The sequence below is a fragment of the Ranitomeya variabilis genome, chromosome 1, assembly GCF_051348905.1.
Source record: "Ranitomeya variabilis isolate aRanVar5 chromosome 1, aRanVar5.hap1, whole genome shotgun sequence".
In the NCBI taxonomy this organism is placed as follows: Eukaryota; Metazoa; Chordata; class Amphibia; order Anura; family Dendrobatidae; genus Ranitomeya; species Ranitomeya variabilis.
In genome coordinates, this window is record NC_135232.1 from 483,869,714 (window position 1) to 483,886,308 (window position 16,595).

The 16,595-nt window shown below is 42.9% G+C and overlaps 1 protein-coding gene across 1 annotated transcript in view; it reads right to left on the reverse strand.

Annotated features, from left to right (window-relative positions):
• MELK (maternal embryonic leucine zipper kinase) overlaps positions 1-16,595 on the reverse strand; it is a 47,524-nt gene that overhangs the window by 11,889 nt on the left and 19,040 nt on the right. The window contains exons 3-12 of the mRNA XM_077251672.1: positions 11,464-11,549; positions 10,957-11,073; positions 10,024-10,167; positions 9,861-9,929; positions 4,993-5,085; positions 4,713-4,811; positions 4,533-4,601; positions 4,238-4,336; positions 3,884-3,970; positions 525-653 (exon numbers count right to left, since the gene is read on the reverse strand). Of these exons, the coding sequence (XP_077107787.1) occupies positions 525-653; positions 3,884-3,970; positions 4,238-4,336; positions 4,533-4,601; positions 4,713-4,811; positions 4,993-5,085; positions 9,861-9,929; positions 10,024-10,167; positions 10,957-11,073; positions 11,464-11,549 (992 nt within the window). The remainder of the gene's footprint in view (positions 1-524; positions 654-3,883; positions 3,971-4,237; positions 4,337-4,532; positions 4,602-4,712; positions 4,812-4,992; positions 5,086-9,860; positions 9,930-10,023; positions 10,168-10,956; positions 11,074-11,463; positions 11,550-16,595) is intronic.

Below are 16,595 nucleotides of genomic sequence, written 5' to 3' on the forward strand. Positions count from 1 at the left end.
GATCTAAATTCCCTTTAACACCTGTGTAGATATCTTAAAATTGCTGTTGGGGGAAGGCACCCATAAAATATGAGAGATCTAGAGCAGTTTGCAAAAGAAGAGTGGTCAAAAATTCCAGTTGAGAGATGCAAGAAGCTTGTTGATGGTTATAGGAAGCAATTGATTGCAGTTATTAATTTCAAAGGGTGTGCAACCAAAGATTAGGTCAAGGGTGCTAAATTTTGTCCGGCCCATTATTTGGGGTTGAAATTATGTCTTTTTTTTTTTTTTAATTTCTGTGTTTCTGCAATAAAAACAAAGGAAAGAAATGTGTATAGCAAAACATGCGGAATGGCAATTTCCTGGGAGAGATGCACACACACATTGAGTATGAATATAACTTGGCTTAGTAGGCAGGGGCACTCATCTGCTGGCTTTAGTGCATTCACAAAAAAAAAAAAAAAAAAAGGGAAGGGGCAAGGAATTCTATAATGCCCTTCATATCACATACATATTTCATTACATCTTATCAGACATGCACATACCCGGAGATCCTGAAAACTTGAACCAGAGGGCTCCACAGCAGATAATGAGCGCACCAAACGAACAGGCTTTCCTTTGCCTTTCTTGGCTTGGAGTAGCAGATAGGTGGCAGTAGTGTGATCATAATTCCACTAGAATGACATTTCCAAATCAAAATAAATACTAATATGGATGACATTTAAATACTTTGTCTAGTGCATAAAGCAAAACAAACAAAAATAAACAAACTTCTTAAAACAGCGAGTTCTTTAACTTCATTAAAATCTTTTATCAAATGTGACCCAATCTGAGGATCTCCACATCTAGATTTTTTTCATCACAATACAGCATTTCCTGTGTCTGCACATCTGTGCAGTGTGTAAAGTGCTGGCTAATTTCAATAGCCAAGCCAGCCTCCTTTGTCTTCATACTCTGCACCAATGATGTGCTGACAGAAAAAGCTGTCCATTGTTGCACACAAGCAGGATGGTGGACCTGTGGGGACACCTTCACAGCGAGGAACCTTTGAAGGCTGAAGGATAACTTGTTTTCTTAACCCCTTTACCCCCAAGGGTGGTTTGCACGTTAATGACCGGGCCAATTTATACAATTCTGACCACTGTCCCTTTATGAGGTTATAACTCTGGAACGCTTCAACGGATCCCGCTGATTCTGACAATTTTTTCTTGTGACATTGTACTTCTTGATAGTGGTAAAATTTCTTTGATATTACCTGCGTTTATTTGTGAAAAAAACGGAAATTTGGCAAAAATTTTGAAAATTTCGCAGGTTTTCCAACTTTGAATTTTTATACAATTAAATCACAGACATATGTCACACAAAATACTTAATAAGTAACATTTCCCACATGTCTACTTTACATCAGCACAATTTTGGAACCAAAATTTGTTAGGGAGTTAAGGGTTAAAAGTTGACCAGCAATTTCTCATTTTTACAAACACTTTTTTTTTTTTTTTAAACAAAAAATTTACTTCAGCTCCAATTTGTTTTATTGTACCAAGGGTAAGAGGAGAAAATGGACGCCAAAAGTTGTTGTCCAATTTGTCCTGAATACGCCGATACCTCATACGTGGGGGTAAACCACTGTTTGGGCGCATGGCAGAGCTCAGAAGGGAAGGAGCGCCATTTGACTTTCCAATGGAAAATTGACTGGAATTGAGATGGGACGCATGTTGCGTTTGGAGAGCCCCTGATGTGCCTAAACATTGAAACCCCCCACAAGTGACACCATTTTGGAAAGTAGACCCCCCAAGGAACTTATCTAGATATGTTGTGAGAGCTTTGAACCCCCAAGTGTTTCACTACAGTTTATAACGCAGAGCCGTGAAAATAAAAAAAAATTTTTTTCCCCTACAAAAATTTTTTAGCCCCCAGTTTTGTATTTTTCCAAGGGTAACAGTGTAAATTGAACCCCAAAGGTTGTTGCCCAATTTGTCCTGAGTACGCCGATACCCAATATGTGGGGGGAACCACCGTTTGGGCGCATGGCAGAGCTCGGAAGGGAAGGAGCGCCATTTGGAATGCAGACTTAGATGGATTGGTCTGCAGGCGTCACATTGCATTTGCAGAGCCCCTGATGTACCCAAACAGTAGAAACCCCCCCATAAGTGACCCCATATTGGAAACTAGACCCCCCCAAGGAACTTATCTAGATGTGTTGTGAGAACTTTGAAAAGGGGGGGGGGGGGGGGGGGGGGGAGAGTAAAACGGATAAAGCAGTTTTATTCTTCTGGTCAGTACGATTACAGCGATACCTCATTTTTATTTTTTTTTGTGTTTTTTGGCGCTTTTGTAGGATAGAAACTATTTTATAGAAAAAATTATTATTTTTGCATCGCTTTATTCTGAGGACTAACTTTATTTTTTCGCTGATGATGCTGTATGGCGGCTCGTTTTTTGCGGGACAAGATGACGTTTTCAGCGGTACTATGGTTATTTATTTCCGTATTTTTGATCGCGTGCTATTCCACTTTTTGTTCAGCGGTATGATAAAGCGGTTTTTTGCCTTTTTTTAATGTGTTCACTGAAGGGGTTAACTAGTAGGACAGTTTCATAGGTCGGGTCGTTACGGATGCGGCGATACTAAATGAGTACGTTTGTTTTTTATTTAGATAAAGGAATGTATTTATTGGAACAATATATTTTTTTAATATTTAGGAATTTTTTATTTTTATTTTTTTTTTTAAACACACTTTTCCCCTTCACATTTTTACTTTGCCCCACTTTGTGATGGGGGCGCATCACAGTAAAAAGTGACAGATCGCCGATCTGACACTTTGCTGTGCACTGTGTCAGATCGGCGATCTGACGTGCACAGCTGGGAGGCTTCCCGGCGCCTGCTCTGAGCAGGCGCTGTGAAGCCACCTCCCTGCAGGACCTGGATGCAGCCTCGTGGCCATTTTGGATCCGGGGCTTGACGGGAGGAGACGCTCGGTACAAGGTGAGCACATCGCCTTGTACCGAACGTCTCAGAAGCACGCAGGGAGCCCTCTCCCTGCGCGATGCTTCCCTATACCGCCGGAACACTGCAATCATGTTTGATCGCAGTGTGCCGGGGTTAATGTGCCGGATGTCAGCTGCGATAGTCAGTTGACACCCGATCGCGCTGGACGTACTATTCCGTCCTTGGGAAGTAGGGCCCACCCCACATGGACGGAATAGTACGTCCAATGGCAGAAAGGGGTTAAGCATGTTTAAATTACATCTCCAAGTTAAACTTTTATTCTTTCTAAAACATGTATGTTGTGTAGTATAAGTGCATTACAATACCTACTACTAATTGCTGTCTACTCCGGTTTCCAGCTCAGCTCCGGTCCCCATCTAGACCACAACACCTACTGGGGTCAGAAGAGGACCAGAGTGATGCCAGAAACCGCTCAGTATTTTAGTAAACTTTCACTACACAGTAGGAGATTGGGGAATACGAACTTAGCTGGCAGAGGTACTATAAGGATTTTTTCAATTTTGTGATATCTGTATAAGCCAGCAACTACTTTGGAAGTCCAGCTTGTATGAAAGCCCTGAGGAACATTGATACTCAGCAAATCTAGTCCTAGTGTGATACAGAAGGCAAACCCAGCACAGTACATGTATAGCAGAGGACTATTAATGCATACAAGAGGAAATGTTCCTGAAAAGAACGGTGGCTCAGTGGTTAGCACTGCAGCGTAGGAGTCCTGGGTTCAAATCCCACTAAGGACAACATCTGCAAGGAGTTTGTATGTTCTCCCTCTGTTTGCGTGGGTTTCCTCCCACATTCTAAAGACATACTGATAGGGAATGTAGATTGTGAGCCCCGAAGGGGATAGTGATGATAATGGCGCTATATACGGGAGCAAAATAAATAAAAGCAAGGAAATACCTCAGAGATCAGTTGAGACATGCTTTCTTTACTGAGCTTGAAATATACAGATAGCTCTGTCATGCAATCTTCATCCATGTATCCAAGCTAAGGGCAGAAGAAACAGGCAATCATTTTAAATGGCCCATTTGTGAGAAACTTTAGGATATATAAGCCAACATAATTGTTGAAAAAAAAATAAAAACGCATCCTTGGTTAATATTGGGAGAATGCCAGAATTAAAGCGATATGGATAAGCCATAACCTTAAGATAGTGGGAGTACGACAACTGGTCCCTTGATTTAAGAAATCTAGTTAACTACCACATGACTAGACATTAGCAGATCCCAGAAATTGTTCAATAGGAACACTCACAGGGCATTTACTATACCATTCCACAGGGCAGGGGTAACCTTGAAAGAGCCATGGGTGTCTCAGAAGATGCTTCACAGAAATCCTTTTTTTGGGATCCACCTACAGATAAATGTACTTTAGGTACAAGACTAAAGACATACAACAACCACCACTTGTCATACAGTATTGTCTGCCAGGCGGTGGCCAATAGCTGCAAGACTCTGCAGATAAGCCAAGACCTTACCCACCTCATGCAGGCCTCATCTTGGCCATTGCCTATTGTAAAGTCTAGCCCAAAATCAGTTCCCGTCATTACCTGAAGCATCTGACTGAGCAGCAGCACACTTCCAGGAGAAAGCCACTTGGGGATTTCATATTTACCTCTCTGCAAAAAAAGATTAAAAAAAAAAAAAAAAAAAAGGAGGAATGAGAAGCAGAAACTTAAAGAATTGAAAGAAGTTAAAATTGGAGTACTATTTATAAGAAAGTGGCTTACCATTATCTTTTTATACAAGAGCATCACATTGTCATCATCAAATGGTAGGAAGCCACACATTAGTGCATACATCAGCACTCCCATGCTCCATATGTCCGCCTGGAAGCACACAAGGTTATTAACGCACGCAGTGCTATTGACTCCACAACATCTAGCTCAATGGCATGGTGTATGCCAACCACATTAAGAAGGGAAACAGTCAGTGGATTCACGCGGCCCAAACCACATTCAGCAGGAATCAGACTGCACAGCTGCAGCCAGGTAGATTTCATTTTCCTACCTCAGACCCTATGTAGGCTTTTCCCTGTACGAGTTCTGGGGCTGCGTATGCCGGGCTGCCACAACAGGTCATCAAGTGATAATCCATGCCACCCTATACATGGAAGACAAATGCAAAATCAAAAGCACCTTAAAGATGGCAGTGCGCCTTATGTTGTTTCAAAGGGGTTGTGAGTTTTGTTTTTGTTTTTTTGCTAGACATCTGCAGACTTCTGAATCCCCACAGCACACTTGTGATTGCTCAAGGGAAGGAAAAAACAAAACACAAATGTGTAGATTACTTGTGAAAATATCTGTCTGGATAAGAACCATGGGACTATAGATGGAAAGACTTGTCCTAGAAAAAGCTTTACCTTTCCCCCTGTGATGGAGGTTATTGTATATATGAACCAAGTATGAATTAGATAAATACATGAGGCATTATGTACAGCAGACACCCTTTGATTTTAGTAGTTCGGAATTCAGATTGTGGAATAGAGATACACACACACCTCCAAATCTGTTCAGTTTTCAGTTGAAAAAAATTTAGCTGCAATCATCAGGAGTAGCAGTAGAGGGCACAAGTGTTAGAAATATGGGAAAAAAAAAATCTATATTGCTTAAAAAGGAAGAACAGAAAAAAAAAAAAAAAGTTTGTCATAAGTAATTGTTTGACTTACAAAGACCCACAAAACGTATTACTGTAATTTCCAGTGATCAAAATGTAAGGAAGTGGAGGTGCTGTCCACACATCATCCCTTGAAGAGGTGTTATGATATAATGCATTGCACTGTGAAGATGTGATTTTTGATATTTAGCAATTTGCATGCACTTAATTGGGGAAGAGAGAGTTAACAGTTGGGACTAGCCCAGATTGGGAGGGGCTATATAGGAAGATCACTTCCTGATAGTGAGTTAGACCTTAGGTATGGCTTTTCTATGCACTGGACTGAGTTGGCAGACTGACATGTGACAGTGTGTGAAGAGGAAAGATCACAGGGCATGAGATATTACGTCCTAAAGACCCAGGAAACGCGAGGCGATTTCTGACAGAGAATTGACAGATTGGAACCCAGGCCAGAGAGGTCACCTAAACGGCATGGAACTTAACCCAGGGAAAGTAGAAGGCCCACTTACGATCTGGTCTAGTTCAATCCCATGTATCAGCATGACTAACAATTATCTACAGTGAAAGGAAGCTCAATTGTGTGTATGGAAAGAAACAATGGTCACCATATTAGGACTTTGGGGGGGGGGGGGGGGGTGTAATACAAAGAAAGAGCAGTGGCATTTCAAGGTTCTAATGAGGAGTCGTCTTTAGACAGTTGGGAGCGGAGAGTAGCTGGGAGCGGCCGTAGCATTACTCCTCGACCTGCTGCCAACTCATGAGGAAGAGTCTCCCATAACCATCTGCTGGATTGTCATGAGAAGCAAGAGTGTGAAAAGCAAGAGAAGAGAAGGGATATTAACCCCTTCCCGACCTTTGACGCCACGTAGGCGTCATGAAAGTCGGTGCCAATCCGACCCATGACGCCTATGTGGCGTCATGGAATGATCGCGTCCCTGCAGAGCGGGTGAAAGGCTTAACTCCCATTTCACCCGATCTGCAGGGACAGGGGGAGTGGTACTTCAGTCCAGGAGGGGTGGCTTCACCCCCCCGTGGCTATGATCGCTCTGATTGGCTGTTTCACTTTCAACAGCCAATCAGAGCGATTTGTAATATTTCACCTAAAAAAACTGGTGAAATATTACAATCCAGCCATGGCCGATGCTGCAATATCATCGGCCATGGCTGGAAACACTTATGTGACCCCCCCCCCACCACCACCACCGATCGCCCCCCCAAGCCACCGATCTGTGCTCCGCTCCCCTTCGTCTTGTGCTCCGCTCCCACGTCCTCCTGTCCGCTCCCCCCGTGCACCTATGCCACCCCCCCGTGCCCCAATCTCCCCCCCCTTATACTTACCGAGGCTCCCGGTGTGCATCCGTCTTCTCCATGGGCGCCGCCATCTTCCGAAATGGCGGGCGCATGCGCAGTGCGCCCGCCGAATCTGCCACTGGAAATCCGCAGGTAAAACGCAGTGCCTTTTACCTGCAGATTATTCAAAAATCGTGCGGAAAAATCTCACACGAATCCGCAACGTGGGCACATAGCCTTAGGGTTAGGATTGGAATTAGGGCTAGGGTTGGAAATAGGGTTAAGATCAGGCTTGTGGTTAGGGTTACGGATAGGGTTAGGGGTGTGTTGGGGTTACAGTTGTGGTTAGGGTTATGATTAGGGTTGGAATTAGGGTTACGGGTGTGTTGGGGTTAGGGTTGTGGTTAGGGTTATGATTAGGGTTGGAATTAGGGTTACGGGTGTGTTGGGGTTAGGGTTGTGGTTAGGGGTTTGTTGGGGTTAGGGTTGTGATTAGGGTTATGGCTACAGTTGGGATTAGGATTAGGGGTGTGTTGGGGTTAGTGTTGAAGTTAGAATTGAGGGGTTTCCACTGTTTAGGCACATCAGGGGTCTCCAAACGCAACATGGCACCACCATTGATTCCAGCCAATCTTGCGTTCAAAAAGTCAAATGGTGCTCCCTCCCTTCCAAGCCCCGACGTGCACCCAAACAGTGGTTTACCCCCACATAAGGGGTACCAGCGTACTCAGGACAAACTGGGCAACAACTGTTGGGGTCCAATTTCTCCTGTTACCCTGGCAAAAATAAAAAATTACTTGCTAAAACATAATTTTTTGAGGAAAGAACAATTATTTTGTATTTTCACGGCTCTGCGTTATAAACTTCTGTGAAGCACTTGGGGGTTGAACGTGCTCACCACACATCTAGATAAGTTCCTTGGGGGGGGGGGGCTAGTTTCCAAACTGGGGTCACTTGTGGGGGGTTTCTACTGTTTAGGCATATCAGGGGCTCTGCAAACGTAACATGATGCCCGCAGACCATTCCATCAAAGTCTGCATTCCAAAACGTCACTACTTCCCTTCCGAGCCCCGGCATGTGCCCAAACAGTGGTTTACCCCCACATATGGGGTATGAGCGTACTCAGGACAAACTGGACAACAACTTTTGGGGTCCAATTTCTCCTGTTACCCTTGGGAAAATAAAAAAAATTGTGGGCTAAAAAAAAATCATTTTTGAGAAAAGAAAAATTATTTTTTATTTTCACGGCTCTGCGTTATAAACTTCTGTGAAGCACCTCGGGGTTATAAGTGCTCACTATGCATCTAGATAAGTTCCTTGGGGGGGTCTAGTTTCCAAAATGGGGTCACTTGTAGGTGAGCTCCAATGTTTAGGCACACAGGGGCTCTCCAAACGCGACATGGTGTCCGCTAACGATTGGAGCTAATTTTCCATTCAAAAAGTCAAATGGCACGCCTCCCCTTCCGAGCCTTGCCGTGCACCCAAACAGTGGTTTACCCCCACATATGAGGTATCGGCGTACTCAGGAGAAATTGTCCAACAAATTTTAGGATCCATTTTATCCTGTTGCCCATGTGAAAATGAAAGAATTGAGGCTAAAATAATTTTTTTGTGAAAAAAAAGTACTTTTTCATTTTTACGGATCAATTTGTGAAGCACCTGGGGGGGGGGGGGTTTAAAGTGCTCACTATCCTTCTAGGTAAGTTCCTTGGGGGGGGGTCTAGTTTCCAAAATGGGGTCACTTTTGGGGGAGCTCCAATGTTTAGGCACACGGGGGCTCTCCAAACGCGACATTGTGTCCGCTAAAGATTGGAGCCAATTTTTCATTCAAAAAGTCAAATGGCGCTCCTTCCCTTCCGAGCCCTGCCGGGCGCCCAAACAGTGGTTTACCCCCACATATGAGGTATCAGCGTACTCAGGACAAATTGGACAACAACGTCCGTGGTCCAGTTTCTCCTTTTACCCTTGGGAAAATAAAAAATTGTTGCTAAAAGATCATTTTTGTGACTAAAAAGTTAAATGTTCATTTTTTACTTCCATGTTGCTTCTGCTGCTGTGAAACACCTGAAGGGTTAATAAACTTCTTGAATGTGGTTTTGAGCACCTTGAGGGGTGCAGTTTTTAGAATGGTGTCACTTTTGGGTATTTTCAGCCATATAGAACCCTCAAACTGACTTCAAATGTGAGGTGGTCCCTAAAAAAAATGGTTTTGTAAATTTTGTTGTAAAAATGAGAAATCACTGGTCAAATTTTAACCCTTATAACTTCCTAGCAAAAAAAAAAAAAAAAAATTGTTTCCAAAATTGTTCTGATGTAAAGTAGACATGTGGGAAATGTTATTTATTAACTATTTTGTGTCACATAACTCTCTGGTTTAACAGAATAAAAATTCAAAATGAAAATTGCGAAGTTTTCAAAATTTTCGCGAAATTTCCATTTTTTTCACAAATAAACTCAGAAATTATTGACCTAAATTTACCACTAACATGAAGCCCAATGTGTCACGAAAAAACACTCTCAGAATCGCTAGGATCCGTTGAAGCGTTCCTGAGTTATTACCTCATAAAGGGACACTGGTCAGAATTGCAAAAAACGGCAAGGTCATTAAGGCCAAAATAGGCTGGGTCATGAAGGGGTTAAATGAAAGTATGAAGTGTCCATGCCTGCTTAAAGCAAGAGAAAGCTTTGTGAATTATCCTACCTAATATCTGATGGACATAGTTGTGATCAAGTTCATGTTCAGCAAAAACATTATTGTTGGACTTTGGTCTCCCTCAATTCCTTCCCCAACATCTGGTCCAGGCTTGTCTTATTTGGCAGCCCCATGCAGAGGCCTATCGCCAAGATAACAAGAGTATGCGCTCGCACACAGCCAGGACCCCCATTTTCATGTGGCATGCTGGGGCATTAAACACAAGTACCTAGCCCACTGCTTCCGCCTCACGCTATCATGCAGAAAGACATTTGCATACCTTTGGCCTTGCGCAAAGTCCAAAGTCTATTAGTTTCAAGTTCTGATCCTCATCAATAAGAAGATTTTCCTACAGAAGAAATAAGAATTGAGAAGTGCAGACTAAATAAACACACACACAAAAAAAAAAGATATAAATATATTTTTCTGTTACGCAGACTCACTGGTTTTAGATCTCTATGTGCATATCCTTGGCTGTGAATGTATGCAACAGCAGACACGATCTGCCGGAAAAACACCCTTGCTTCATCTTCAGAAAGACGGTCTTTTGCAATAATGTAATCAAATAATTCTCCACCAGGACAGTACTGCAATAGAAAACAACCAGTGATTCGATGGTCAACTAAAATGTCGGCATATATGCTAGGGGTGCACAACCTTTATTGGGCTGAAAGCCACATGGTTATATTCAATGACTTCCAAGAGCCGCAGTAAAACTTAAAGGTGTATTACCTTTCAAGAGCTTTATGGCATATCTAAAGTTTAAGCCATAAATGAGATGCAGGTTGCAACACCAAGACTCCCAGATATATTATGGTGCTCCCCCAATCAGTACTCTAGCAGAGAGGGGACTTTGCACACATGTAAACTCTCCATTGAAGATGATGGCTGTTGTAGCTAGTTTCATTTCATAATTCCCATAAAACAGAATACGGTAAGTGCTGCATGTATAGGCAGCCACCACTAACCCACATATGCCTGTCTGCGGGGCTAAACAGGGGACAAGGATTGATAGCCATGTATGCAGGACTCATGGGTACTCTGTGCTCCATTCCCACGCCTGAGCAGTGTGCCACGTCTTTCTCCCCCTCAATAGAAGGGTTGATAGTTTATTTTTAGCCAATTCTTCTAGCTATATTTGCAAAGAATTATTGGAGAAATTAGGGAGGTTTGAAGGCAAACTGTGATCACAACAAATACGGATTTGATAATGGCAATCATTTGCTCACTATGCTATATCATAAAAATAAAACTACGGCATTCATTTAACACTTCTGTCTGTAAAAGCACTCTTCCTTTGCTGAATTTTTTCCACCTTTCCTAGAACGTTTGCACAGTACAGTATATAATGAACATATACATGGAAGGGAGCCAACCTCAAGAACCATAAAGATCTTCTTTGGGGTTTCAATAACATGATAGAGTCTACAAACATGCTGATGACTTAGGTTCTTCATTGCTTCAATTTCCGTTTTGACGCGAGGCAAATCATCCTAAAAAAAAAAAAAAAAAATAAAAAAGAATTTTCCCGAATAACAATTTGATAAATGTCTGATCAGTGTACGTAGAATAGAAGTGCCCGACTACTATTCTACAAGCTCTTTGCTGCCAACAGCCATCAGCATTAACACAAGGGAACCTGTCACGTTCGCTCATCACTTGTAGGGATCCAATGTACCAGTCATAAGAAATCTAGCCTGGAAACCATATAGAGGAGATCAAGCTGGAAGTGCCCAGAAGCGGGCCAAGTGAATGGTCATGACCCCATTGCACTTCAGGCCAGATTATATATGGTGTTCTTACAAAACATTTACCTTATATTTCTTATCTTGGTAGCAGTTTATGAAAAAAATAAATAAATAGATATATCAAAACAAGCGTACCCCTAGGGATTCTTTGTCCATGATCTTGATTGCCACTTTCTCACCAGTCAGAAGATGAGTTGCAAGCTTGACTTTAGCAAATCCCCCTACCATAGACAGAAAGTGGATGATATGATTGTGAAGACAAGAAAATGGTAGAGGTTAGCACATCTGAGACTAAACTGTTTCACCATTAAAGGATGAGTCTATTTTAATAAACTGATAATTGTTGTATGTTATATTTTGCAATGCTCATTCATTTTTAGTTGGTCTTAATTTTTTTTTCTTCTTTTTAAAGAGCTTGTTGCATAAGTGTCCCACTACAGTGCTTATAAGCCTTTCAATTGAGCTTGCATTCACTGCTGGCAGGATTGCACACTTCTCATTATCTGAAAGCTTCAGTGCAGTGTTTACAATCTAGACAGCATTGGTGGTCGGTCTCCCCGGCAATGAGAGCAAAAATTAGAGTCATTATCTCAACAACTGTTGCAAATTTTAATAAAACAGTAAAAAAAGATTTTTTAAAAAGTGCTTGTTCATACATGCACTATCCAACAACACTCATTTATGAAGACCAAAATAACCCTACTATGCCATCTGCAGCAGGAGTGAACTGTTCTCCACAGCTAAGCTCCTGCAGTGTGTGCAGACACTGATAATGGTGCCAATCCCAGCACTTTAATCTCTCAGATATCATTGTCAATAGTGATAGTGGCAAGTAAGTAAAGAGTTATTATATATTATGTTCCACTGCCAAGATAGTCGTGCCTGTGCTATGTACTGTGCAATGGCTGTGTCTGACCATACAGGAACATGGGCTGATCATACCACATTCTTCCTGGTCTAGCCAGGAAATATGCGATTATACAGACGACAGCAGTGGTTTATAGCTGGTGCTTTCTGTGACAAAACATTTCCTTGCCCGTTTTAAATCACATGATTGAGTGGCTTCTGCGTCTCCAGGCCTCTCAACTGTTCATAAATTAAGTCATTGACCAACGAGTTCAGCATCAGCCAGAGCTCCTACCTCACTGATTTGATATAGGATGAGAGGATGGGACTGGAGACACGGAAGAAACAACTCGTTCCTGTGATAAAACAGGTAAGGTCAAGTTTTAGATCTCAGAAAACAGCTGCCTGAGAGTCATTGCTATGGTCATTTAAATAATCACATTCTGTGATTTCTGTATGTGCAGACCAGGTCCCTGTATGGTCAGACACGGCCATTGGCCATTACACAGCACAAAGCAGGGGCACATTTTGTAAGACTATCAGCACAGGAACTTACATATAATATATATATATATATCTATCTATCTATCTATCTATCTAAACGAGTTGTGTCGCCAAGGGATTAAAAGGAATCCGTCACTAGGTTTTTGCCACCAATATGAGAGCAGCATGCAGTAGAGCAGTGTTCCCCAACTCCGGTCCTCAAGAGCCACCAACAGGTCATGTTTTCAGGATTTCCTTAGTATTGCACAGGTGATAGTTGCATCACCTGCACAGGCAAGCATTCAATCACCTGTGCAATACTAAGGAAATCCTGAAAACATGCCCTGTTGGTGGCTCTTGAAGACCGGAGTTGGGGGAACACTGCAGTAGACAAAGACCACAATTCAGGAGGTGTATCACTTACTTGGCTGCTTAGGCCACGCTCACATGTTCAGTATTTGTAAGTCAAAACCAAGAGTGAAACAAATATTGGGCGTGTGAACGTGGCCTTACAGTAGTTTTAATAAAAAAAATAAAATGTTATCAGCAGCAGATAATCACTGGAGGACTAGCAAGTCTGTTGCCATGTAGTCCCCATACACCCCCACCTCTAATGGGCGGCTTTCTCTCCATGTACAGTGTACACAAAGCTGCCAACCAGTGGTGTTAGTGGGGTAATACAGGAGCTCAGCATTTAGAGAACTGCTAGATCTGCAGCAGAGAAAATACTCAAGCTACTTACCAGGTAGCGGTGTTTTTCAGGAGTCCATGACAGCACTAACGAGAGAGGGGATCCGCCCTTCAGGGACAGGAAACCTACAGAGATAAAAGGGCGGCACCTCTCTCCCGCATCAGTTGGATTACAGAGCATGAGAGGACCTCCATTGATTAGTAACACATAAATATCTTAACACATTTCACCTTGTGACTAAATTTTGTAGAAAATTAACCTACATGAGAATATACTTATCGTGAAGAAAACCATACCAGTAGAAAGGGAGGGAATATAGGAGTGCTGTCATGGACTCCTGAAAAACACCGCTACCTGGTAAGTAGCTTGAGTATTTATTCAGTCGTCATGACAGCACTAACGAGAGAATTACAGAGAAAAGAGTATTAGGGTGGGATTACTGCTTCCAGCACCCTTCTACCAAATGTGAGATCATTGGAGCTACCAAGATCTAATCTATAATGATTCAAGAAAGTAGACGGAGATGACCATGTGGCCGCCTTACATATGTCCTCAATTGACACCTCCGATCTCTCTGCCCAGGAAGATGCCATGGCACGAGTGGAATGAGCCTTTACGCCTTCCGGGACTTCTAGGCCACCTGCTGAATAAGCCAGAGAAATTGCCTCCCTAATCCATCTACTCAAGGTGTTTTTGGACACTCTAAACCCTTTTTTGACTCCCTGATAGGATATAAACAGGGAATTGTCTTTTTTCCAGGGATCTGTTAAAGAAATATATTTAAGAAGGCATCTTTTGACATCTAATGTATGGAGTTTGAGTTCCTTTGGGTTTTTAGGATTAGGACAAAAGGTAGGGAGATTTATCTCCTGGAGTCTGTGGAACCTAGATGCTACTTTTGGGAGATAGAGGGGATCCGTTCTTAATACTACTCTATCTTCTCTAATCTGCATATATGGAGTTAGTCTAGAGAGGGCCTGCAAATCACTAACTCTCCTAGCAGACGTAAGAGCAATCAAAAGAGCAGTTTTTAAGGACAGGATCTTTATAGATGCAGATTCTAAAGGCTCAAAGGGGGGTTCCGTTAACGCTGAGAGGACTAAGTTTAAGTCCCACGGGGCTAATTTATTCTTAACGATGGGTCTTGATCTAGCGGCCGCTTTAATAAACCGAGCAATCCAATAATTTTTAGCTAACCCACAATTATACAGTGCCCCCAAGGCTGAAACTTGGACTCTGAGGGTGCTTGTAGCTAGCCCCATTTCGAGACCTTTCTGCAGGAACTCCAAGATCTTTGGAATACTAGCTTTCTGACTGATAACCGATCCTGAGACTGAAAGGAATTTTCTCCAGATTCTTACATAAATATTTGTAGTGGAGTTTTTTTCTGCTTTTTAATAGGGTATTAATAAGTCCCTCAGAAAATCCCTTTTTTCTTAATAATGACCCTTCAAATCCCACGCCGTCAGATGTAAACTGGCCACTCGTGGATGGAAGATCGGACCCTGTGAGAGGAGGTCTGGGAGTTCTGGGAGAATCCATGGTTGAGAAATGGACATTTTCCTCAACCAAGGAAACCACGGCCTCTTAGCGCCATTCTGGCCCATCAGAATCACATGAGCTCTGTCCTCCCGAATCTTTCTGAGGACTATCGGGATCAAGTTCAACGGGGGAAAGGCATAGGCTGTTTCGAAGTGCCAAGGAATCAGGAGAGCGTCCACCGCCACCGGATTGTCTCTGGGATTTAGGGAACAAAATCGACGACATTTTTTGTTTTCTTTGTTGGCGAAGAGGTCTATTTGTGGGTATCCCCAACGATGGGTGATCTGATCGAAGATGGTCTGATTGAGCACCCACTCTCCTTGCCCGAGCTTTCTGCGACTTAGAAAGTCGGCTACAACGTTGTGCTTCCCCTTTATGTGCAGTGATGTTAGTGACCGTAGATGATTCTCGGCTATCTGTAAGATACGACCCGATACCTCCATTAAGGACCTGGATCGGGTTCCCCCTTGGTGGTTAACGTAAGCTACCGTTACCTGATTGTCTGAGAATATTCTGACGTGATGGTCCTGTAAGGATATAAGGAAATCTCTCAGAGCTCGTTCTACGGCCAACAACTCTTTGAGGTTAGATGACAAACTCTGTTCGGAGGGTGACCAAACCCCCTGGACCCACATCTCGCCCATATGCGCCCCCCATCCCGTGGGGCTAGCGTCTGTGGTTAATACTCGTGATATGTGGTTTATCCAGGGTACCCCCTTACGAAGGTTTGGAGCGTGTAACCACCAACGTAAGGACTGAATAGTGGCAATTGACAAGGAAAGAAAACTGTCCAAGTGACCTTCTAACCGACGAGTGTTGTACAGAACCTCCCACTGTAGGACCCTGGTGTGGTACTGGGCCCATCGTACTGCCGGGATGCACGACGTGAGTGAGCCTAACAGTGACATTGCTCCCCTCAATGTTATAACTGGATTAGCAATCACTCCAAGAATCTGTCGTTGGATCTTTTCCAACTTAACGTCAGGTAGACGGCATTCTTGTAACCTTGAGTCCAATATGAGACCCAAGAATTCTTGAATCTCTAGAGGCTGCAACCGTGACTTTTTAAAATTGATTATCCACCCCAACCTTTGCAAGGCTGCGATTACTTTGTGTAGTTGGGACGTGCAGTGTGATTCGGAGTTTCCTATTATTAATAGGTCATCGAGATATGGAACTATGAGAATATCCTGCTCATGAAGATGCGCCATAACCTCCACCATTATTTTAGTGAATACCCGAGGGGCCACCGCAACACCAAAGGGGAGTGCCCTGTATTGGAAGTGTCTTATTGATTCTCCTAAGAGGACTGCAACTCTTAGATAACACTGGTGATCTACGTGTATGGGGACGTGATAATACGCGTCTTTCAGATCCAAGACGACCATAAAGCACCCGCCAAACAATAACTTTATTGCAGACTTGACCGATTCCATTTTAAATGACGGGATCCACAAAAAACTATTTAGGCCTTTCAGGTTTATAATTGTGCGAAAAGTGTTATCTGGCTTCTTAATCAAGAAGAGGGGAGAATAGAATCCTTTACCCCTCTGTATTTCAGGAACATCCACCAAAACGCCTTTCTGTTGGAGTTCCTGGACCTCACTCTCTAACGCCAGCTGTTCTGTGGAGGAAGAACGCAATGGTGTTACCAGAAACCTGTCGTCAGGAGTGAATCGAAAGTCAAACTTTAAACCAGACTCCA